Below are 24884 nucleotides of genomic sequence, written 5' to 3' on the forward strand. Positions count from 1 at the left end.
GAGAAATCAGGATTTCTTGCAAGGAGATCAGATTGCCCCCAGGTTTAAAACAAGCAAATGAAATGTTTTGTTCCAATTTGCATAAATAGAACAATTTGGGGTCTATTTTAATGACAAGATGGATTTCCCATCTTATAAGGTTCTTGAAGTCTGTTTTCAAAAACCAAGTTTCTTCCTTGAAATTTATCAGAAAAATTATAAAAGAAATGCAAAATGTGAAATTTATTATCAAAATAGTAACAATAAACCTGGTATGTACACTAAGTTAACAAAGTAAAGTTTGAGAACTATTTTAATTTGCTGCTCTCATGATTCTTCCAGCGTGCCCTCTTTAATGATGGCTCTTGCTAAGTTTCGTGCCAGAGCAAGTCTTAGCATTTCCACCTTCATTATCTCCGCGTCATCATCCTAGAAACAAGCAAAAAAGGCAGGAATTGGATAACATAACCTGAAATCAATTTTAGAAATATAAAACTATTGTATAGGTCAAAGTTATATATGCCTAGCTAGTAATGATCACATTGCTCCTCATGTTTATAACTAAGCAGAGTCCCTAAAAGGATATCCCAAAGACTACTGAATTTTTCAGAGTTCTTCCTCTAAGACTGGGGAAACAACTCCCTCTTAAATATTAATTTAGGATGGAATAATAAATATTTAGGATAGAATTAATAAGTATTAATTTTGGATGAAGCTGTTTCCCGTCTTGGGGAAAAACCCAAAATTTATTCATTCAGATACCACAAACCATTTCTGGAAATGCATCAACCTTATCTAGACTGGTCCATGTCAGATCACTCAACCGTAGGCATCAGTAATTCTCTGCTATTCCCAGAGAGCGTTTGCAGCTATTTTTATTACTTGGTCAGGACAAGGAAAAACACACACACACCCGGCATCCTGAGATGGGTGCAAGCAGTGCTGGGAGGGGCTGTGGATCTGTTGGTAACACTTTCATACTGTAAGAAACAGTATTTTATCTTTAGCTCCTTTCCACAGGTTTCAGGGAATCGGTTGATGAAAAATGTCATATCCATAGAGGGAAGGAAAAGCAGGCATTAGAAGCAGCAAAACTCTGAAATGAGTAGGATTGTCCCTTTGATTCAAAGAACAGATTTTCTGTCAGATAATCTGTTTTTTTTAAACACAGGACACACACCTTTTCCCAGTTTCAGCTTTCACTAAAATGCACATTTCTACATTTTTAACAAAGCAATTTAGTGAATTATGCTAAAGGATCCATTTAGGTATTAAAGAAGTTTTTGCTATGGTTTATGTAGCAAGATATATGACTGAACTGATTTCCACATTTAAGAAGGATTAGAAATCATTAAAAAGAAACAAGTTATTGAGATGGAACTGGTACCATTCCCATAATTCCCTTAATGTAATGTAGGAAGAGTGGAAGTTAATGGAGTTGCTAGACTCAGCTGCCTGGCTTTACCGAATAATGCTACTATCCTTGTTTGCAATCAGATTAGCTTACTGACAAGGATGTCACTTTGACAAAGACTCCCTCAGTCCTGAAGCTGATTGTGCCTAAGTCACTTGCACAGGAGTCTGGAAAATACCCTTCTCCTGCTCTTTCTAATTCATATTTCTGACTCAAGCCTAAGCCTCTGTTTCCCTTGAGACCTCCAACAAGAGTGTTTGGATAGAAAGGCAAGTTTTTTCATGATGCAGTTATCTCTGCACTTGGACAAAAAAGAAATCAGAGAGAAAAAGACAAATGCTAGTATACTTAGAGACCAGTAATTATCTCAATATTTGCAGGTCCTTTAAGCCTATTTCATGTTTTACACAGAAGCAAGTAAGGTAACATAAGATCAGAGAAGTTAAGTTAACTTCGGTATATCCTTATGTGCATCCACAAATGTGCATAAGGATATATACATAGAGAATATCATGGACATCACTGAGTTAATGTTCTCCCCCAATGCACTGAACTCAACACAAACAATAAACTCCAGAATACAATGGGACTAGATCATGCCCTATCCTCACATGCTAAAATTATGTGTCAGACCCCTAAATCAGTGTACTTAGAAAAGTTTACCTGGAGCTTCTCTTTTTTTGTCTCTGCTGCCATCACATCTTCTAAGCATTTCATCAATTCATATGTCTGATCAGCAGAAAATATCACCTGCAGAAAACTGATAGTAAATGTCGTACAATGGCAATTTCTGCTCCCATTTATTTTTGGAAGTGGGATTTTAAAATTTGATGCTGTGGCAGGTCAGAGCCCTAAGCACGAATGGTTATCCCATTAATAGCTAGAAAGAATCCTGTAACCAAGCAATTTTTACATCTTTTTTGGCCTATTTTTTAGTTTTAAGAAAAATCCAAGGTAGCACATATGAAATCAAAGATTATTTATTTTTGTGGCAGCTGTATACTGTAAGATAGGACCAGATAAAGACCACTACATGTATTGTTCATCTAGTCTTTGAAAGGATATTGTTAACCAATGTTGCTGGAAAGAAATTGGCAGTACAAGCTAAACTTGAATAAAATCATGAACTTCATTTTAGAGCAGGCATCAAACTCACCTGACCCTCCCTATCTGCAGCAAGGCTAAGCTCTTATACTAACAAGCCCTTCTCTTTGGGGGGGTGGGGGGGAAGATAATCAAAGTGCAATACTCTCTCCCATCTTCCTTCAGACCAAAGTTCTAGTGATTACTGAGAAGTGCACTTGGCTGTTAATCTACCATTGTTACCTGAATTCTGGTAACCATACAGCAATGAAGCTCTTAGGATCACACAATTTCTGGCTCAGTATTGTCCTTCTTACCTTAGATTAGCACTACTGCCTGGCTGGTATCAATCAATGTTGTATTTTGTTGTATTTCAAAAATAACTCCCAGTGGTTAACAAAAATATCTATATACTACTAAAACTCTCATTGTGTTTATCTGTTTGTACCCTCAAGTTAGCCCAAACGGTGCATTATATATACTGCAACGATTTTTGAATCAAGATATCTAAATATCCACTAACTTAAAGAATGTGTAAAAAATCCGGGACCCATTACTCCTGTGGAATTGAAATTTCCACAATGTTCAGACCAATTTTATTTGCAAAGTTGTGGCTGTTGCAGTGTCCCCGCAGTCACAAGCAAAGTCAATGGGGAAGCTGGCAGGAAGTCGGAAGTCGCTCCCACTCCCGTTGTTTTTTTGCCTGCCTGTGGTCATTCTGTTTATCTGTTCAGGTAAGTAAATATTGACTTATTATTGAAGTTCGTTTGTCACTACAATTATTTTTCTATTTACGATATACACTTTTCTTAGATGATCACGGGACTGTCCAGCTTTGGGGTAAAAAAAAACATATGGTCAGCCTAAAATTTAATGTTCATTCTGGTCCCATGAGACTGCACTACCTTTCTCTCAAAGGATGAACCAACGGGTTGCAGGGTTGGCTAGTAAAATATAATCCACAGAAATACCACACTTGCCTCTTTGTGCTCCAGGAGAGGAAGTGCATCAGTCAACAAAGTCATCCAGAAGGAGCAAGGAGCAATACGAGCTGTCATCAACATTAACAGCAGCTTGGCTGCTGCAAAGAACTTCTTCTCACCATACATGCGATGAAATTCCCGGTACTTCCCTGTAGAGGTGTTAAGTCGGCCGTGTCATATTTAGAACACCAACCAATTCTCAGTCTTTGATTCTACACGGCTGCCATAAACTTGTCCCGTATTTTTGTTATCAAGTGAGCAGCTTATTGGGGCAATCTAGTGAAGCTCTATTAGTTCATTGAAATATTTTAATATTTAATCTCTGATATACAAAGTGTAATAATAATAATATAGTAAGCAACAAAAATATTCATTTGTGTAGCAATTTTATGCTACAAAATTGCTGAGTGGTAACAAAAGGCAGAAAAGGCATACCTGTTCAAATCAATGGCTCAAATCCTATTAATATCAAAGAAACAAACCATGATAAATCATTACTGGATTGTGCCTAATTTTGCAAAGTATCTGCAATGATTTGTGCAAATTGGGACAGCTTTGAAATCAAAAATTCCCAGCTTTTATTTGGAAAATAAAATATATCTTAATAACACTGTAGCTGTTGAAAGGCAAGAAAAAGACACTGATGTGAGCGAAGTCAGATTCTTAGATCAAAGACCATTTCTCAGTTATACCCCACAGTAATTTCAACATTAACTGCTGTATCAGATCCATATTTCCAACTTAATTTATCTTGATTCTCTTCAAAGTGACTTCACACTGAGGAAAATTCCAACAGCAACAGTAGTTACACAATTCCAACACTGCTCCCTTGTAGCTTGGAATTTCTACCAAATGTTAATAGGTGAAATTTCAAATTAAACTGATGCATGAAAAGCCAGTGACATAACAGGTTTCTGCATTTGTTTCCTGTGATGGTACTTTCATATATGCAAGATGTGCTGCAGCTAGATTTCCACAAGCAGTGGAAGGCCTTGGGCCATCTATTATTTTTAAAAGAAAGGTTGTGTATCATCAATGGGCAGTATACCGCCCCTGCTCAACATAGTATCGGGGGCCTCCAGATCCTCCCTCCCTGCTCAGGAAAACAGGAGGGATATTTTTGAGTCTGATCCCCCCCGCCTTTTGGAAGTTTTAAAGGTGAAGTGTGAGCTTTCAACCCAAAGTTTGACCAAATACTTCAAAGCTAAAGGATTTAAAAATTCCAGTTCCACCCACTCTCAGGACTTCACAACATCACTTGGCATAAAACTTGCACTTCCAGTCAGGGCAAAGAGAGGAAGTGTGGCTCCCAGGCCCTACTGTCAAGAGACAGAAGCACTCACCAAGAAATGTCAATCGATCGCTAAGCAGCATGGATGGACCCAAGTTGTCAATGAGGTCCAAGTCTGAGAAAGTACCTCTTTCACAATACTCCCTCAAAAATCTAGGTAATAATATGGGTAAGAAGCCAGATTAGCACATGCAGCCACCAATATGTACATACTACTAATTCTTTGTAAAAGTTGTTTCCTTTTAAAAGTTTAATCCTTTTAAGCAAGGATTATAAGGATTCAGATGTTGGCCTTGTGAAGTTTTTCCCAACTTCTAATCAAGTAGTACTGTACGTCTTTATCTGCATGAAATTACAACAATCTTTTTTTCCAAATTTTATATAACTACAGTAAATGACTGGCAAGAAATTTGGAAAAAAAATTGAAATAATGTACAGCTCAAGTTCCTAACCATATCTTTAGAGTGTAGAAATATCCAAAATAACTACAACTCAGCAGAGTCCAGCTTACTGTTTGGTATAGGTCACTGTTTAAATGTTTTAAATTCTTATGACTTAGGTAGGCACTCTATTGAGGAAAGTATAGTTAGTGCTCTTTACATGTATTATTTATTAGAAGGACGCTTATTGTTTACAGTTCAAAAACATCTGGAGTACCACAGGTTTATTTTTCTACTTGATTAGTCCTTTTATTTTTTCCTCAAAGTGACAGCTTTGAAATTTGCTGGGTAAATTGAAATTTGCTAGGGAAGGTAGCTTGATGGTATAGAGATTAATCACTTTTAGTACTTTCAGAATTATTGCCACAAACTAGTTCCCATAGCTCCCATTTTTAAAAGTGGGATCTTAGAACAAGAGGGAATGCACTTCCTGTCTTTATATTCAAATGCTAACTGCTGCCTTGTAGTAATGTTAGTATATTTTTCAGAAGTCAAAGAAGGTATTTCTTGCTATACCCCGTTTTTAATCTGATGTACCACAGACCTAATCTCTTATCACAGTTACACAACAGTATGGTAACATCTGACTACTCGGAGATAGAATACAGAGTCTTATCAGCTGGCACAACAGTTCTATTTATGGAACCATTAATTCCAACTGTTTCTGCCCGCCTGGTACGTTCTGACAGATTGGGTACACTCCAGGTACAGCGCCTTCTCTGTCCTGGCCCCCAGTCTCTGGAACAGCGCCCCCCCCCCCCAAGATATGGACAGTGCCCTCTCTCCTGGGGTTCCAAAAAGCCCTTAAGACCTGGCTCTGTTCCCAGGTGTGGGGTTAATGTGTTTGTGGGGGCCCTGGTTTGGTTTGTTATTGTTATGATTGTTTTAGTACAGGCTGCCCGTGGTGTTGTATGTTTTTAATTGCTTTGTTTTTGTTATTTGTAAGCCACCCAGAATCTACTGGAGTGAGTGGCTATACAGGTAGTTCTCGCTTACCAAGTGCCTTGTTCAGAGACCATTCAAAGTTCAGTTAAGCTGAAAAAATAATTTTACAACCAATGCCTGCATTTACAACCTTCACAGAATCCCTCAGTTACATGATCACCATTACAGTCAGTACACGTTGTCCTGTGCCCAACCTGTTGTTTTAATTCTTTTCCCCCCCTTGCAGGGCAGAGAGATTGAAGAGGAAGGGATTACAAGAGAGTAAACAGGCACACAATGGGGAATACACCAGGCTGTTTGAATAGCCACCTCATTGCTTTCGAGGTGTATTCCCCTCTATCTATCTATAGTGTATGTTGAGTACATGACAAGAAAAAAGGCAAATATATACCCACAGTCCACAGTCCAATATATTCCCCACTGTGTGTCTGCTTATTCTCTTGTAATCCTTTCCTCTCTAATGAATGTAAATACAAACATTAATTCCCTTCTTGTTAATTAGCCCAGCGCCAGGGTGAGCATTCCAAAAGGTGGGGGAGCAGGGAAAAGGAAAGCAGTCATGGTAACATGATTTCCCACTTAGCGACCGCTTCACTTAGTGATAGTTGCCAGTCCCAGTTGTGGTCGTTAAATGAGGACTACCCATAACAAATTTTGATGATGATGATGATGATAATAACAATAGCAACAGCAGCAGCAGCTCCTCCCTGGAATGTAAGATAGGAGTTCATTTTCTGCCTCTCCAGCTGCCTTGTATATTATATATTAGAGATCGCTGACAAAAACGGTCATATTAACTGGTATCAATAACTTTTTATACATTCTCTGTTTCATCATTCTAGTGTTTAAGGAGTACTTATGAGCACAAACAATCCAACACCAACAATGAAGACATCATAATTTACTAGGATTGCCAAATTTCAAAGGAAGCATTGTCTCTAGCAGTCAGATTATCCTAAACCTTTAGATCTCTCTAGTCATTTGCTGTTTCTGCAGCTCAGTAAGAATTCTGCTTCCTCAAATCCTACCTGTCTGATATGAGGGTAGCAAAAGCAGCATCTTTTGCTCGGATGCTCCAGGACAGTGCTGAGCCAAGACGATTGTTCCGGACAGCCTTCATGGACATGATTTTACAGATGCTACGAACTGGGATGGGAGGTGATGGAAGCACACTCAGTAATTCATACTTTAGCAACGATTATATTTTTTTGAAAACTAAGTTTCAAAGAGAGTCACCTTGTTCAGTCATCATTCTCTGCTCACAAATCCTCAGTACTTTAAGGGCTTTATGCTCTGTATCCAAGGAGATCCGTTCAATATGATGCTCCAGGTATGCTCTACCATATTCTGGACAATAGTCAAAATAGTCAACTGCAAGTTGCCATAAGCTGCAAAGGAGGAACCAGAGATATTGAATTGCCTCTTATCTTGCCATAAGCTGCAAAGGAGGAACCAAAAATATTGAATTGCAGGCATAGAATTAACTGCTACAACCACTAATCTACACAAACACTAAAACAATGAGTCTTCTACTAATTTTGTGCATTCACTTTTGAGCTCCCTTTACCTAACTGCTTTCAGACAACCCCAAGATCAGTAAGAAATTTGTTGGAAAATGCATGAACATTTTGTTTAAAAAATATGTTTTCACTTTTTAGTCAACAGATTAAATAAAACAGTTGGAGTCTGAGAATAACATCCAAAGCATTTGAGGAAAAAGGGGCATATGTTTATGCATATACTACCTGATCATGGTCACTGACCATATGATAATTTTTGGCCCAGGGGCTTTTGATAAAAGTCACTGAATTTTAATATTGGTTAAAGAAATGAAGAACTTCTTAACATTGCTTTCCCTAAAATATTCAGGGAACTCAAAAATCAGTATGGAAGCGCTATAAACATCCAGCAGCTTACCAGGCTTCTACTGAGAGGACGAAAGTCAAAAAACAACTGGCATTCCTTGCATTTTTTTGTCATTTTGTCCTATATTGGTATAAATTTTTATTTTACTCATTCTGGGAACATGGTTAAAGGCTGGAACATGGTCCACCCATTTTACACTGCCCCTTTACCCTCTTTTCACCTCTCCTGATCAGAGCCCAGAGAAGTGATGACCACTGAACTTTCTACAGTGGGCTGGAAGTGGGGGAGTATTCAGGATTTCAAATCTCTCCTATGGTGCTTCAAGATATTTTCCTGGTGACCACTAGTCTCAACACCTCAGCTAAATAAAATTATGTCCCACTGAACAAAGGAGACTAGAATTAACTTACTGAATCAGAACCATTATGTTTACTTACATCAGATACTTAATGAAATAGATTGTTTTATCATTCCAGCTAATTGAGAACTAGAACTAGATTCCCATATGTTCTTGAGTATCAGGAGATTCTAATTAGCACTAAAGATAACAAGCCATTTTGTTCTTTTAGATGGTTATGAGGATGGTATCATCTAGCCCTTATGCTCAAAACATCTGAAATTCCCATAAAGCCAAAAACCTTCAATCCAGAGAAACAACTGGCAAGTAAAAAAGCATCTGCACATAAAACATTTTGACATTTAAGTGATATGAAAATGTTAATAAATTATTTCAATTTCATTCAGCAGGGAACCCTTAATAAGGTTAGACTAGGAATTAAACTGCCTTGAAACCGTTCGGAAAACTATCCAAGTACTGCCTAGCTTTCCTTACATATTTACAATATGCATATTTTAAAACAAGCAGACTCTGTCCTGTAGACTAGATTATTCTTCATTGCTCTCTTCCATTCCAAACAACTATTTTACTTTCCTCACTGAGCTCTCAATTTTAGAACTTCTGACAAACTACTATGAGGGTGGAAGTAAAGGAGGAGTGTAGTTTACAACTCTCTCTGATCATAACCTCTACCAATTTTTAAACAGATATTCCTGCCTTTGAAACCAATGGGAGAGGATTTATCTCTGCCTCTCTAAGGCTTATGGACATTCCATACCAATTTGTGAAGCGCAGGAGGGCCAGCAGACCTAGGAGATCCACGGCCCCTCTTTGTGGCACTTTTTCAGGGGGGCGGTGTATTTTCCAGTGTCAGGTTTAAATATCAGCTTTCTTCTTTTGAAGTCAGAGCCCCGCTCCAACCTCAGAAGAGGAAATCTGGCATATCAAAAGATGCTTGTGATACTTTCCCCAAGGACTATAGAATTGCAGGGCTCCTACTCTTATCATGACCAATGGCTCTTTGTGAATATTATTTTTCCCTTGCCTGACACAATACTATCTAACCATCTATCTCTATATATCCGTATCTATATTTATACCTATATCTATAATAAAAACTCTTACCTGTGATGGGCAAAGAGTCCAGAAGCATATTCTAGCAAAAGGTATTCACGCATATTGGAACCAAAGCTAAAGAATAACACAGTGTATCAATTTTCAGACGAACACTTTTTTTTTTTTTTTTGCAGAATTTCTTTCAATATCAAATATTTCAAGACCCAGTAAAATTTTAATTGGAACAGAAATTAGTAGAATGATCAAAAATATGAGTGAGAATTTTTTTCAGTTCAGTCACAAATGCATTAGATGAGATTCACTCAATCTCAGCCTTGCTTCTGTAAAATGGCAATAATAATACTGTCCTCTCTTTCAGGAATTACCACAATAATGTATATGGAACACTATGCATCGTTTGAAGGGTTACACAAATGATTCTTAAAAAAATTAAAACTAAGGTAGTCTTAAAACTGAACCTGATGATGAGAAGAAAGGAAGGGCAACTCACTAAAGATTGTGGGACTGGAGTAGATTGCAGTGGTCCAAGAGGTCTGTCAGATGAGCTACAAACCACCAGTTGCTCAAGGCAATGCTGCAAATACAAAAATTAAAAGGGATCTAGGATTACAGTATAAAACATTCTGTAAAACTTACTTACATTCTCAGAAAAATAACAATCCATACTTTATTACATCTGCAGGATCATATTTGCTCACTGCATACTTTTGCCACTTTTTTATTTTTAAAAGCTTTCCTTGTTTTTGGCTTATGTACTACTTTGTTTTCAAATCACGAAGCCAATCAGATACAAATCAAGAATTGAAAACACAAACACAACCAAATCACCTGCATTCTTTAATCACTTGATGGATATCGAATTCAAAAGCTGCCAGTAAGATGCTGTCTAATGGTTCTGGGCTGCTTTCTCCTCCCAAAAACATGTCCAGGCTAGACTGTAGAATACACAAAGATGTAAAACACTGAGGCTGTGTCTAGTGCACCAAATATGTTCTTAAAATATACTCAGGAAAGAGAGGGCACATGCAAGGTAAACAAATCACTGACCGGAACATGTTAGAACAGGACTCGCCTCCTGACAATCTCTCAGTAAAGCACCACCAAGGTTTCTCATAGATAACAAACAAGTTACTTAAAATGCACACTCAGCTGTTTTTAATTTGAATTGGCTATTTTCAGTCAGTGGGAAAGTCAAAGCAGTATTAGCATTTCCCAAATCAAGGCTAGTGCATTGATGCAGTGATCTGATAGCCCTGTTTTGATAAGACTGCATTTAGTCCCATTCTGGAAGTTTTCCAGGATTTGCTACTTTGTAAACCTCATGCAAAACCATTGATGCTCTTTTTGTTACATAAAAAGGCACTGCTCAGACAGGGCCTGTAAGGTGGCATTATCTTTCCCTTGTGCAAGGCATAATCACTTCCATTCCTGCTTGGATGGCAAAGGACAGGGGCCAACCCTGCTCTAAAGGCAGAATATATCACCTGCGCATAAAGATGGAGTTCCACGTGCTTCACGGTAGGGTGACAATATAACAGCCGGGTCACAAGAAAATGGTACCAGGTTGTCATTAGCTCTTTCTTTTCCAAGATAGTGTTCTCATCTCCAAGTAGGATCTAAAAAACCCCGAAGAAAGAGTCCTTAAGAATTTAGCTTTGATCTAAAAAATTATACTGGTTCAGGGTTTTTAATGCATTTTCCCAAAATCAGCTGTCATCCTTTGAAATGGGTAGCAGGTAGCCCTGCTCCTGGAAGAGAAAAGGAGTAACTCTCATGTCCACTCAACATTTATCCAAATATTTGACTGTTTCCAAACTGTTCCTTACATCATCTAATAAAACACACAAAGAAGTATCAGCTTTATAAGGAAACTGTGAGGATATCTTACAAAACTTAGCTACAACGATACACTGACCTCCTTTAGCATACAAAGTGCAACAAGGCATATTGATCAACTGAAACTTTTGGAGAGACATGGAGACTGTGTGCCAAGCAAGAGATGGAACAATGGAACAGCCTCCAGCTACTGAAGGTTTTTACGCATGGATGTTCAGGGAATCAAAACAAATTAAATCAAGTACTTTTTCACACCATGTACCAGTAAAGTGCAGGATTTGTTTTTTAAGATGTAGTAATAGCCCTCGAGTTGGATGGGCACTGAATGGGATTGGGCAACTTAACAGAAGAGAAGAGGTCTTTATCCAGTGCTTGTTAATTACGATAGTTATACATTAAATATTTCCAGAATTAAGGGTACGTATGCTTCTCAGTACCAGTATCTAGGGTTCATGAGCAGGAGGGTGCTACTGCATCATGTGAACCTTGTAGCATTCCAAAGGGTAGCAGCCAGTAGATTACCAGCTACCCTTTATGTACTTATCTGGAACAGTATTAGCAACACTTCTTAATCACTATATAATAAATAGCCAAGTTGACTTCCAGGGAAGAAATGGAGTGAACACGGCTCCGCGAAAAGGGGAGCTGACAACTGCAACTAAGGACAAGGAGCCGAAGAGTAGATCGGCTCCTTTGACTCTCATGCAGTATTTTGCTTGACAACTGTTTTGCTTAGCGATGGAAATTCTGGTCCTAATTAGGGTTGTTAAAGCAAGGACTCCCTTTATGTCGGGTTATACTACTGTTGTAGTACTTGCAACAGTGCCAGTGTGTTTCCAAGTGCAATTCAAAGCACTGGTGCTTACCTGTAAAGCCCTACATGGCTTGGGGCCTAGGATTCCTCTTGTCTAGAAAGGTAGCATAAAGAAGCATGACATCAGGTGTATTCTGTGGGAAATCCCTCCTATGGAACAGCTTGGCCCTTGAAGCAAGGAGGGCTCCCAATTTCATGGCCTTCTGGAAGCTTGTAAAAACTTGGCTGTTTCAGAAAGCTGTCAGTGATTCATTAATGGGGAGCCACTAGTGCTAATATTTTTCTTGAATTTTGTATTATTATTATTAGTTTTTACTTTTAGTATCTCTACACCACTAAAAGTCCACTTGGATTGAGGAGGCAGCAGCTAAATTGCATACAGAAAGAAAGGTATTATATCCCAAATCCCATCATTGGCTCACCAGTTAACCTCATTCTTAGACCCTACAAATACCTTACAGAGGACTTCCATGTGAGGATTAGAAGCAAATGTTCCATCTTTCAAAAACCTCTGACATTCCTCATGCCAGTGCTGCCATTTCAACTCCATCTCTGTCAAAGTCTGGTTATTGCCAGGCTGCAAAGGGATACATAATGAAAAGGTTTCTGAAATCCTTACTGCCATGTTTTTTCACTAACTTTCCATAAAAAAAAAAAAAAAGCAGCTTCGGTGTTTGCTTTATTCAATGAAAGTCAGAAAATCAAAGATTCAAGAGGTTTGTAGCTGAGATCAGCAAAATAAAAAAATAAAGTTTATCCAAAGAAAGTGATATAAATAGGAACTTGAAAGAATGCATGCTGTATCAGATATTTATATAGCAAGGTAACATGCTGCAGACAAGCACCTCCCTTTAACTTACAGGAAATGAATTTTCACTACCTAAACGGAAATTCTTTCCAAGTAGGTTGGTTCAGGACTACAGCTGAAGTATAGAATTAGTATTCTTCTTAATGCACTATCAATGATTTTATAACAATATTTTGCTGATACAAAAGACACAATTTCATAGTAGTATGAAAAAAAATGAACTAACCCACATAGGAAGATCTCCCCTGGAGACCTTCTGCCAGTCAAAACACAGTACTGAAAACTGAGTTATACAGACCAACGATTAGACTCAGAATTAAGAAAGCTTCATGTGTTTTTGAAAATACGTATGTTTTACTACATTACTGTTCAGATCGGCCAGGTAGCACTATAGGAGAAAGCTGCAGCGAACATACACTGGGAACAGGCATCTTCTTCATCAGCTCATCTAAAACTTTGCACATGTGCACTGAAGTGGGATTGGTACTAGCTTCCTTAGAAAGTAATTGCCGAGCCTCACCCATCCTACCCTGAAGCACAAAAATAGTTATCTGCAAAATATAAAAAAGATTTTACATATTAATACTAACATCCAAACCATACATGTGTGGTTACACTGACACATACCATGGGCATAAAAGAGATAGAAAGCTGCAATTTAAGTAAGACAACAGGTTTAATCATAAAAGTGTTCTGATGGAAGTAAATGTGATGGCTGAAGGGCCATTCTTCCTGTTCACCACAAAACTGCACATTGTTACTACACAGAGCTCAGCACTAACACATGAAGTTCCACTCTAGGTCTGCATAAATTGTAAATACAACTTACACGCTGCAGCCTTACAGTCAGTCTTTTATGCTTATTATGATAGCAGAGTTTCTTGCAAAACCCAGATACTATTTCACATTTATAGATGGCTCAAACACAATAAGGCTTTCTGTCATCCTTGATTCAGTGTAATAAGCTGAACAAAATCTCACACTTTATATTGGATTCAATTAGACAGCTTTCCAAGCAAAAATGAAGCACAGCAACCAGACACTAATGCTTCCAGGTTAAGAACATTCCTTACCACATTCCAGAAATTTTCATGTTTTGCTGGACCCTCACTCCTCAGAACTTCGCAAACCATGTTGTCTACTTCACATACATGAAGACGGACCCAATCAAGCAGGTGACATAACAGCAGACCCGCTGAAAACAATAAAGATATATGCCTATGAGCTAACAGAACTGTCTGAGCTACTATTCTTAGAAGATGTAATCCCACTTCCATATGCTTCATGCTGGCTCACTGCAGGCAACATCACAAATGTTATTTCCTACACAGAAAGTATCATATCATAGAGAAGATGCAGGCATGATCATACGGTGTGGTGATATTGTACTGATTTATCTGACAACTACAATCTAGGGTACCTAGGAACTAGCTGCTGAATCAGAAAGTGACAGGAACTGGTTCAAGACAAAAGCCCCCTGGGACTAGTGCTCCCAGAAAACTGTGTGCAATGCTGCTCCCCCTTCCTTCCTTCCTTCCTTTCTTGCATGCTGGTGGGGCCAGGCTTCTCAGTTTGCAGTGGCAAGGACCAGACTCAGAAAGGCAGGCTTGTGAGCTGCAGCAACCTGGGCTCAGGCAACCAACAGCCCACTGCATCGTGCATCTTCTTTGTGGCACACTGCAAACTTCCAGTTCTCACACAGTACTATGATGGAACGCGAGGGTGGCCTTGGAAGCAGGGGGGGAAATGTCGCCCAGGAAACGATCAGATTAAAGAGAAAGAAGTCTGCAACAGAATAATGGCCAAAGAAACAAACTTAGAAGGGGCTCGCCCTAATTACTGTGGTGGTAAATACATTTTGAGACGGGCGGTATAAAAATATAGTAAACAAACGAACAAACAAACAAACTAATAAATAAATAAATAAGGCGGGAGATCTGTATTTTCAGACTTGCAAGATTCCATTAATGTAGCCTTACAATAAAGGAGAATTAGCCCATCTCCTTGTGTTTCCTCTCTGGTTTGCCTGGGAGGGCTTAACATGTACAAACCAGATGATTTTGTTGAGCTAGGTCAGCAGACAACGTGAAAAGCGAGCATCAGACATGAATCATGCCTCCACCCCAGCAACAGTGTGGTCTGACAGCAGCAACAGCCCTATCCTCACAACTGTTGCCAACAGTTTTGTTCTTAAGCAATAGAGGAAAAAAAAACATTGTCTTCAATATGAGAAACATTGTCAGGAAAAACACATAGAAGGCATTTCTTCCCCAGCTCAGAAAGAAAATATAAAGATACCCAATTAGGAAAGCAGCATATGTATTTCTGAGCGAACATGTGAATAAACAAAAGTAATCTTGATTTCTTTATAATTCAACATTCACCTGGAGCAGCTTCAATAAACATGATTTCACACAGGTTCCAGATCAACTCCATTGCAGACAAAACAGAGACCTAAGAAATATAAACATCAATTTGCTAGATATATCCATTATAATGCTTTAATCCTGAACCCTTCCTAACATGAATAACAAATCAAAAAGGTGAACACTGCTTAAATTGAATTTGTTGTGAATAAACAGGATATTATTAAAATAAGTATTTTGGATTCTATTATTTACTAGCTGGAGAGCCAGTCTGGTGTAGTGGTTAAGGCCCTGGGCTAGAAACCAGAAGACTGTACATTCTAGCCCACCTTAGGCACAAAGCCAGCTGGATAACCTTGGGCCAGTCATTCCCTCTCAGCCCTAGGAAGGAGGCAAAGGTAAACTACTTTTGAAATATTGCCAAGAAAACTGGACTAGTTCAGGTGGTTGCCAGGAGTCAACGCTGACTCAAAGGCAACCCCCACAAAAAAATACTAGCTATACTCAAAACGTTCAAACTCAACATTCAAATTCCTCGTTCTTATGAGTATGAACTTGCTATGTACTTATATTTTTCTATAACTTGGAGCAGAAAAGAGGGATTATCTTTTTTTGGAAGTGGTTTTGAAACTCAGCATTATGTTAAGCAAAATCTCCATCTTCTCAAGCGAAAAATGGAATCAGCTGAGAGCATACAAATGTATGAGTCTTTGAAAATGGCACAAACCATGCCATAACAGTAGTACCAAAATAATAGAAAATGACGTTTGTTTGTTTGTTTGTTTATTTATTTATTTATTATCCTGCCTTTATTATTTTTATAAATAACTCAAGGTGGCAAACATACCTAATATTCCCTCCTCCTATTTTCCCAACAACAACCCTTGAGGTGAGTTTTCCCCTAATATATTCTATTTCCAAAACTATAAATCATTTAAGACCACAAAATGTTTAAAATAAATGGAATTGGGATGACATTCTGGGCAAAACAAATTCTGGGCTTGAATCTGCCTCACAGAACATATCATAATTCTAACTCACAATTTAGGATCGTTATTTATGACTAGCTGAAAGCAACTGTTTATTCTGCTAGTGATAAGAACAGTACCTGTCCTTCCTACAAAATGTCTCTGAGTGCAGTTACTTCAGAGTTGAAATCAATGGAAGAAACACATCTATAAGGCAAACAGCTGCTTTTCCTAGTGAAATTAACTTCAGGAATAAGAGTTGGAGCTGTATGAAAGGATTATGTAGCCTTTTACTTCATTGTCACCTCTCCAAAATCACTGCAAGAAACTTACTCCCACAGGACAGCAGAAACATTTTGAAAAGGGTGAATACAGTTATTCTCAAAAATCAAAATAAAACTATACAGGTTACCTGAGTACTGTAGTGCATGTGCATTACAGGATCCCGTGCAGAAACTAATGAAAGAAAAATACAGAAATCACTATTTCTATATTATTATTATTATTATTCAACTTCACCAAGCCAAAACTGCTGTTCATTCAAGGTCTACCACACACTGGAGAAATATCTGTAGATTGTTCATTTACTATTTTTATCAGCTACATTTAAGACACTATAATTTTTCATCATATGTCCAAGCAATCATCACCGTAACTACATAAATCTCAGCAGGTTGATCATTCCTGGAACCAAACCTACTAATAGCCAACTTTCATACAGCAGTTTTGCAGATCCCAGTTCAACCTAAGAGCCATTCAGATTTGTTTTAAAACAGCCTGTTGTTTCAAAGGCTTCCATTTAATAAAGTAGAACAACTTACTCGCCATCTGATGTGAATCTTCCATGCAGGCTCTTATAACTGATCGATAGTTTTTGCTTACTCTAACCAATCTATCCAAAAAAGGAGAATAGTCTGATTAATATTGTTTTAAGCATCATGCCAGCTTCTTGACAAATACCAGGTTCTTCAGTGCAAGAAAGTGATTTTAATATTAGTTGCTACAATTGTATAGGTAGTCCTCAACCAACGACCTTTCGTTCAGCGACCATTTGAAGTTACAACAGTGAACAAATGGTAGTTACAACCAGTCCTTGGAGTTCCAGCTGTCCCAGCATGCCCACATAATCATGATCTCGGCACTATGCAACCTGCTCACACTTACAACTGGTTGCAGTGTCCCGCAATCACATGATCGCCATTTGCGACCTTCCCTACCAGCTTCCCCAGAAAGTCAATGGGGAAGCTGGCAGGGAAGGTCACAAGTTGCTGGGTAAGTCTCCCCCACCCATGCACCCTCCCTGAGCCTCGCCACACCTCCCTTGCACCCTGGCGCACCCTTCCTGACCCTTGCTGCACCTCCCTCACACCCTCACCCTCACACACTTGTACACCCTTGAACAATATTCTGCCTTGCCATGAGAGACTACAAGCTAAGCATAATTAAGACTCTTGCTTAACTCTAAGGGGGTGAATTTAGTTACAGTTACATATGCCAAGTACATGACTAGCCTTGCATAACTCAAAGCAAAACTAAGACTTTCCAGAATTTGACATCTCAAAAATAAAGAAAAAATTGGTACACAAGAAGGTCCTTCCATGCTGGAGTTTGTTTGGATCCTGAGAATCCCACCCTCCATCAACATTTGGCATTCAAAATCTGGAAATGAATAACCCTCTTCAGAGGAACATCCCACAACTTGAGCTGAGCTGTGTCAAGCAATTTCACACAGATATTGGGCCCACTCAATTACTCTGACACCTGCACACACACTGCAAACTGCACCTTTCATGTTTGCACCTCCCTTGCACCCTTGTGCACCCTCCCCAGCCCTCCCTGAGCCTCCCTCACACCCTCATGCAACCCTCCCCACACCCTCGCACATTCTCATGAACCCTTGTCCACTGAGCCTCGCTGCACCTCCCTCGCACCCTTGTACACCCTCCCTGACCCTCTCTGCACCTCCCTTATACCCTTGCACACCCTTGTGCACCCTCCCTGAGCCTCCTTCACCCCCCCATGCACCCATTTTTCCTGAGCCAAGGCTCCCTCACAACCTCTTGTACCCCTGTGCATCTTCACTCTCCCTGACCCTCGCTGTGCCTCCCTTGCATCGTGCACCCTCCCTGATCCTCACCATGCCTCCCTTGAGCACCCTCCCCAAGCCTCACCTCCCTCGTGCACCCCCACCCCTTCCCTGACCCTCATGCACCCCTGTGCACCCTTCCTGACCCTCGTTGTGCCTCCTCACACCCTCACATATCCCCTCACGCCTTCCCCCACCTGGCAGCAGCCTCTTAAATGCCTGCTGGCCTGCTTGCAAGCTGCCTGGGACTCACAAGTTCCTGCTGGCTTCCCTGACTTGGTTGTGGGAAGCCAACAGGAAGTTGCCTCACCTAATCACCGTGGAATTCCGTTAATGACAGCAACTGGGACTACAGGGATTGCCATTGCTAAGCAACACAGTCACACTTTACGACTGCATCACTTAGCAATGGAAATTCCAGTCCCAACTGCCATTGTAAGTTGAGGACTATCTGTATTCTGAAACGTTATATGAGTGCTTCACTTCTCTTCTATGTTAGCAATAAAATGATGGGACTCTTTTATGCCAGGAATTCAACATACAATGGGATTTAGCAGTTTGTGAACCCTTTTGAATTTTCAGTATTTCTGCATAAATGTAACCTAAAACGTGATCTGGGTTAAAATTCCTCCAAGCTGATATGCAGGCCTGATCTAGAGTTATTGGAAATGTTTAGTTGCAGTTATTGCTGCCCAAGGGGGGTACATCAGTTACTGAAAGCAAGGGTTCACATACTTTTGCCACACACAAATATGTAGCTTTGGGTCATTTTCCTCAATAAATAAATGAACAAGTATAATGTTTTTGACTCATTTGTTTAATTGGGTTCTCTTTATCTAGTTTTAGGACTTGTGTGGAGAACAGATCATGTTTTAGGTCATATTGATGCAGAAATATTGAAAATTCAAAAGGGCTCACAAACTTTTCAGTACCACCGTATGCACCAAAAAACAGAAAGCACTGCAGAAACCTTTTAAAAAACAACAAAAAATTTAGATCAATTACTGTGCAGTTCTTGACTTCCCAGCCTTTTCTTTCTCATCCTTCTGGAGTCCAACAAAGATCCCATGTGATTCATTGAAAAGTTTCCGCAAAGTCTGAGAATAAACGTCTTGATCTTTGCGTACCACATAGACAAAGGGACAGCCTGGACTCTTCTCTTTAGCCTCTGAAACAAATGACATAGAAGTTTCTATTTTAAACATGCATTAAATACTACTATTTAAAATTGGAATTCTAAATGTGTTGCAAACTGATGATTTTATATGTCAAAGCAAAAATGAGGAAAAATACTGTATCAAAGTATAGAGATTAGGTTCATACTCCCATTGTTGGCTTATCTCTGTTAAAGAGAGAGTTGTTCTGTAGGGCCTTTAGGGAATAAATGGTCATTATTACATTTACAGCTTCATAGCTATGTTCTTATTGATGTTTATAGTGTTTACTGTTTTTATACTGTATTGTGAACCACCAAAATCATTTTTGTTAAATCTGGTGGCATGTGTTTATAATATATAAATAACTAAACAAATAAAACATGTAGCATTAATTGTTATTAAATATATTATTCTAGAAAACTCATATTATAACAAACATATTCCACAGGTAATTAAAACAGAAACAAAAACTCAAAAGATTTAGAGCCCTGATATTAAACCATGAAGAACTTTGAAATAAAATCTGTTTGAGTACTGTATAAAGAGTCCTAAGTATTATGACGTTAGGGGCTGAAATTAATTAATACAGCCTGCATTTTAGTACTGAACTCAGTTGCACAAAAATTAACATACATTAATGTGCCACCTATCAAGACCTCAAAAGGTCCAGTTAGTAACTTCTGAGGCAACAGATGAATGCAAACTCTATTTATATAACTATAAAAATGAATAAAATCTAAACAAACATAAACAATGATTCTTGCAATCAGTTAACAACATAATAGTAAATCCTGAGATTATTGATAATGGAAGACCATCTATTTCTAGGTTTTCCTTTTTTTCTCTAATTTTACTTTAAACAACCTTTCTTCCATAACTGCCTCCAAATGCTCCTGTATCTCCAAATCAGAAACAGTCTAAAATAGAGACCGCACTACAGGCAGCAAATGGTAGTCTATGCCTCAGAATAGTCCAACACTGACCCTTTAACTGTCTATATTAGTGTGGAGGCTCATAGAGAACTGCTATGGCTTTTTGTATCTCGTCAACTGTGGGTGCTAAGGAGCCATGGCCCATCCCAAACTCTATTGGGGCACCAAGAGGAATTTCCTGGAGAAGAGAGTCCAAGAGAACTCTTGCCTGTGCATGCAGCCGTGGATAGCTTTTGAAGCAGTCAAATGAACCTTGCAAAGGACATCACTGCTTTAACACACTAAGGAGAGAGGTTTTAAGGTGCCTTGCAAAGCACCACTTTCAAAATTTTGCACAGCCCTAGGAATGCATGATTAAGAAAGAACTGTGAAATTGTCATAAACTGCATTTCCAATAACCAATCTGAAGTAGCTAATTTCACTACTTCATACAGCCTTATGTATGATTAGATTAACCAAGTCAAGCTCCCCTTATTCTCAGTAGGTTTAATACCCAAATAATACCTTTAGAAATGCAACCCTAATTATTACATCCTTCAGGATGCACCAGACCATTTTATTAATTACTTAATTATTATTATTATTATTAATTTATATGCTATCCGACTCCCAGCAACTCAGGGCAGTTTAAAAATTGTTAAAAGCATTTAAATTAAGTAACAATACAAGAATCAGAAAACAAAGAAACAAAGATGGCAGAGAAAACAAACCTGGATGGAAATAAGGAGAAGAAAGAAAAGGGGTGTCATTAATACAACTATCATATAACCACTAGAATAATTTAAGTTTACCTTTTGGTAATCTTTTTCATTTATATGTTTTAGCAATCACTTCTGTAATACGGTGCTCATTTTATTTTTCTGATATTTATTTCCTTTTAAAGACAGAAGAGCTAGGAAAAAGGTTGAAAAAAGGAACGTAGCTAGCAGAACAAAGGATATTAAAAGGAGGCCACTGATATCCATTTGCTCAAAGCTGAGAAAACTGGAGCTGAACCAGTTCTAACAGCTAACCTATTACAATATCTTGCTTTGGTTTATTCATTATCATGAGCACATTAAACAAATGAGCAAAACAACTCTCACTACATTTAATAAAAGACATTGCCAACCTGTTGGTCTAAACAATGTTTCACACACCAACATCTCGGTGGGTCCCCATGTAAAGCATAACTGTTTCTGGTCAGAGTTCACACCTGGAATCAGCTGTTTAGTTTTAAAAAAAGCAGAAAGAATTGGACAATCGTGTTGATACTGCTGAAATCAAAAGCTTTTTAAGTCATCAACAAACATCATAAAAGCAGTAAGTACAGCTGAAATTATATACATTGCTGTGAGAGAAAGGAACAAATAAATATGGTCTGCCTTCCACATGATCTCAAGCTATGCCTGTATGTGGTAAGCATTGCAAATGACAAGTCTAGGAAACAGAGAATGAAACAGGTCAGTGTTTTTCTCTCTCACACACACAGAATTTGTCATGGAAAACAGGGAGAGAAAGTGGAAATGGGCTAACAAGTTGGCAGGAAAGCAACTGTTGTCATTAGAGTTTTAGAGAGATGGAGAAGTTTATGTCTGAAAAACCAAATTTATTTCAGGCAGCTTTGGCTGCTGAAGATCTGCAGATTCCAGACTGGCCCAAAACCCACCAAAGATGGAGGAGGATCATACTTTGAGTGATCATGTTTACACAGAATTCCAAGGGAGAAGAGGAGCTGGAGAACAATATTCTGCCTTGCCATGAGAGACTACAAGCTAAGCATAATTAAGACTCTTGCTTAACTCTAAGGGGGTGAATTTAGTTACAGTTACATATGCCAAGTACATGACTAGCCTTGCATAACTCAAAGCAAAACTAAGACTTTCCGGAATATGACATCTCAAAAATAAAGAAAAAATTGGTACACAAGAAGGTTCTTCCATGCTGGAGTTTGTCTGGATCCTGAGAATCCCACCCTCCATCAACATTTGGCATTCAAAATCTAGAAAATAACAACCCTCTTCAGAGGAACATTCCACAACTTGAGTCGAGCTATGTCAAGCAATTTCATCCAGATATTGGGCCCGCTCAATTATTGACACTTGCACACACACTGCAAACTGCAGCACAGAACCTTTCATGTTTGTACCTATACCTAAGAAATCTGATGACAATACATGTAAACAGTATATCTGAAGTTTTTATTAATTCCACAGAGCATGAGCCACATTTACATTTATCTGTAGCTTAAGAGTTGCTACTTAGGTATTACTGTGTAAAACTAAAACCTTGTTTAGGCACAGCGTGTCATTCAAAGGTTAATACCACCTCATTTTTATTCCACCCTACCTTCATTCTCTTGAAGTTAAGTTTTTATGTAACATTGATGCCATTACATATGGGTTACAACAGAACTGTCTCTACTATATATAAGCATCCATACACTGTATCACTGAAATAATTTATATAGTTAAAAACTGCTTACACCTAATATTGCTATGTTAAATGCCTAAAAATTTTTACATCTCTTCACAGCTTACAATATAGACAACCACAACCCTTTAAAAAAAAAAAGTTGGACTAGCAGTTCAGACTTCTTCCTTCTGACCCCCTTCATGGTTCCCTACGCTTATCAGCTCTGCTTTTCCAAAAGGTTTTCTTTAACCATGCGGTTCTGCCTGGCATTACATATTTACAACAACTACTAGGATTACCCATCCACGACTGTGCCAAAACCAGTACGAAGAGCAGGCCTTATATCCCTTCAGCGATGGCTGGGGGAGGCCATGCAGTGGCTTTCAGTCCCTAATGTGGAAACGGCCTCAAGCGAAGCTTTCTCTTCCGACGGTTGAGGGCGCTTTCCTGCCGTCTCTAATTCTCCCCAAGGCCTCCTCTACGTCGATTCCCTCATCAAGCCCCCGGGACAGAAGGCCCCGTAAGCACACCGTGACCGACGGCTCGACATCCAGCTCCTCCATGTCGTCCAACTGGAAGAATCCGAGCTCCGGCCGGCCGGCCGGCCGCGATTTCTTCTTCTCCTCCACGCCGCGGCGGCAGCTTCCCAGCCAATCGCCGGGCTTTGCAGGTCCCGCGCGCGCCCGAGCGGAAGGACCCCATTTCCCCTTCTCCGCCGCTAGAGATAGAAAAAGTGGAATCGTCTGCCCGCCCGCCTGCCTGCCTGCCTGCGGTCGAGCACTGATCTCCTCGTATTCGCCGTATATCGATCGCAGGCAAGCTGAGCTCTAGCGGTGCATCTCTCAATAATTTCTAAGACATGGGCCAAGGTTTCTTGTTGCCCAATTCTTTACAACAGTCCCAGCAAGAAAATCAAGGCAACAAGCTGCGGAGTGAAAAAAACGACTTCATGTGAAAACGATGGATTTAGTACAGAAAGCAAGGTTCTGGTTGATGTCTTCAGATGCATTCTGTCTTTAATTTTAGTGGATATCGTTTTTTAAAATGTTCATGGCTCGGATAGAACTTACTAAATAGCGAAATAAATAAATTATTGGGACCCGAGAAGCTTTGAGTTTAGCCATATCTACTATACACCCTTTTGAACTCCTCTCTCTGCCCTCACCAGGCAATTGAAACATCTTTTGGAAAACAGACGAGATTAGCACAGTTCGATTGTGTAGTTGCGACTCCCAACTCCAGCAAAAGATAGCAAGAAACGCGAACTGTTGCTAGTCCTATCTTTCTGACTCAGGTCAGTGTATGTTCGTGGAAATTGGAGCTGAGAGAGTTAACTGGCAGTACTACCATGAACCCCATTTTTAAAGCAGAGGATCCGTTTTCCATTCCACCCTGTTTACAAAACCTCCTTCAGGCTGCAGCAAAGAACAGTTTATCCAAATTGTCTTCTCACAAGCCAAAACCAGTACCTGCTTGTAAGAAGACATTCGAGCGCCATCCACTGGATGCAAACATGTTTTTCTAAAAAGGAAAAACCCACATTTTTCACATTGAGGGGACAGCACTCTGACCATCCCAGCGATGCTAAAATCCCAGATTCTGGGATCGTTTTCTATACGGCTGATGCTTCCACCTGCGGCAATGGGGGAAGAGGATCCGAGCTTCAATTGAAACGCATCATTTTGTACACGTGACTTCAAAAATCACGTTTCTTTCCCCACTTTTGTGGATGTTTACCAAAGTGCCTGACGGTTATGAAATTACTTCAATGTTCAGCATCAATTTCTTGCAGTGGTATTTAAGGTAAACTGTTAGTGATCAAGGATCTCATAAACAGCCATAATGATTAGTGAGAATTAATTGTCTACCTCTTCTATGACTTTGTCCAGTCTTTAATTTGTGACTTATCAAATCTGATATTAGTTATGCCTTGAATAAAAAAGTCCTGAATCTCCCCCACATATTTTTCATGGAGGACCTAAGGTTGTGAGAAAGTAATTAAAGAAAGGAGCTAATAGTGCATTACTATGAAATTGATTAAAAAGCCCACTTCTAGAATGCCTAGGTGGAGCAGATAAAGCAGATCCATTTATGTGCAGTAAAATGGT

The 24884-nt window shown here is 39.2% G+C and overlaps 1 protein-coding gene across 1 annotated transcript; it reads right to left on the reverse strand.

Moving 5' to 3' along the window:
- Positions 1–207: 207 nt before the first annotated feature.
- On the reverse strand, positions 208–23411 carry NUP85 (nucleoporin 85). Its single transcript, XM_063293171.1, has 19 exons — positions 23307–23411; positions 21494–21587; positions 19299–19461; positions 17029–17099; positions 16620–16663; positions 15258–15327; positions 13947–14068; positions 13290–13424; positions 12520–12642; positions 10900–11031; positions 10244–10350; positions 9906–9989; positions 9464–9529; positions 7372–7523; positions 7164–7281; positions 4803–4903; positions 3457–3608; positions 2057–2143; positions 208–408 (listed from the first exon to the last, which is right to left on the reverse strand). Exons 1-19 carry the CDS (start codon positions 23337–23339, stop codon positions 307–309), a joined length of 1956 nt encoding a protein of 651 aa, XP_063149241.1. The 5' UTR covers positions 23340–23411; the 3' UTR covers positions 208–306.
- Positions 23412–24884: the final 1473 nt, after the last annotated feature.

This window comes from Candoia aspera, chromosome 2 (genome assembly GCF_035149785.1).
Source record: "Candoia aspera isolate rCanAsp1 chromosome 2, rCanAsp1.hap2, whole genome shotgun sequence".
Lineage (NCBI taxonomy): Eukaryota > Metazoa > Chordata > Lepidosauria > Squamata > Boidae > Candoia > Candoia aspera.

Excerpts from the sequence above, each read along its gene's own strand:
- NUP85 (XM_063293171.1), bottom strand. The coding sequence starts at position 23,339 with ATGGAGGAGCTGGATGTCGAGCCGTCGGTCACG. Across the intron at positions 13,425-13,946 it reads ATGAAAATTTCTGGAATGTG|ATAACTATTTTTGTGCTTCA; the intron begins GTAAGGAATGTT and ends TATATTTTGCAG. Across the intron at positions 7,524-9,463 it reads GGACTCTTTGCCCATCACAG|CTTATGGCAACTTGCAGTTG; the intron begins GTAAGAGTTTTT and ends CCTCCTTTGCAG.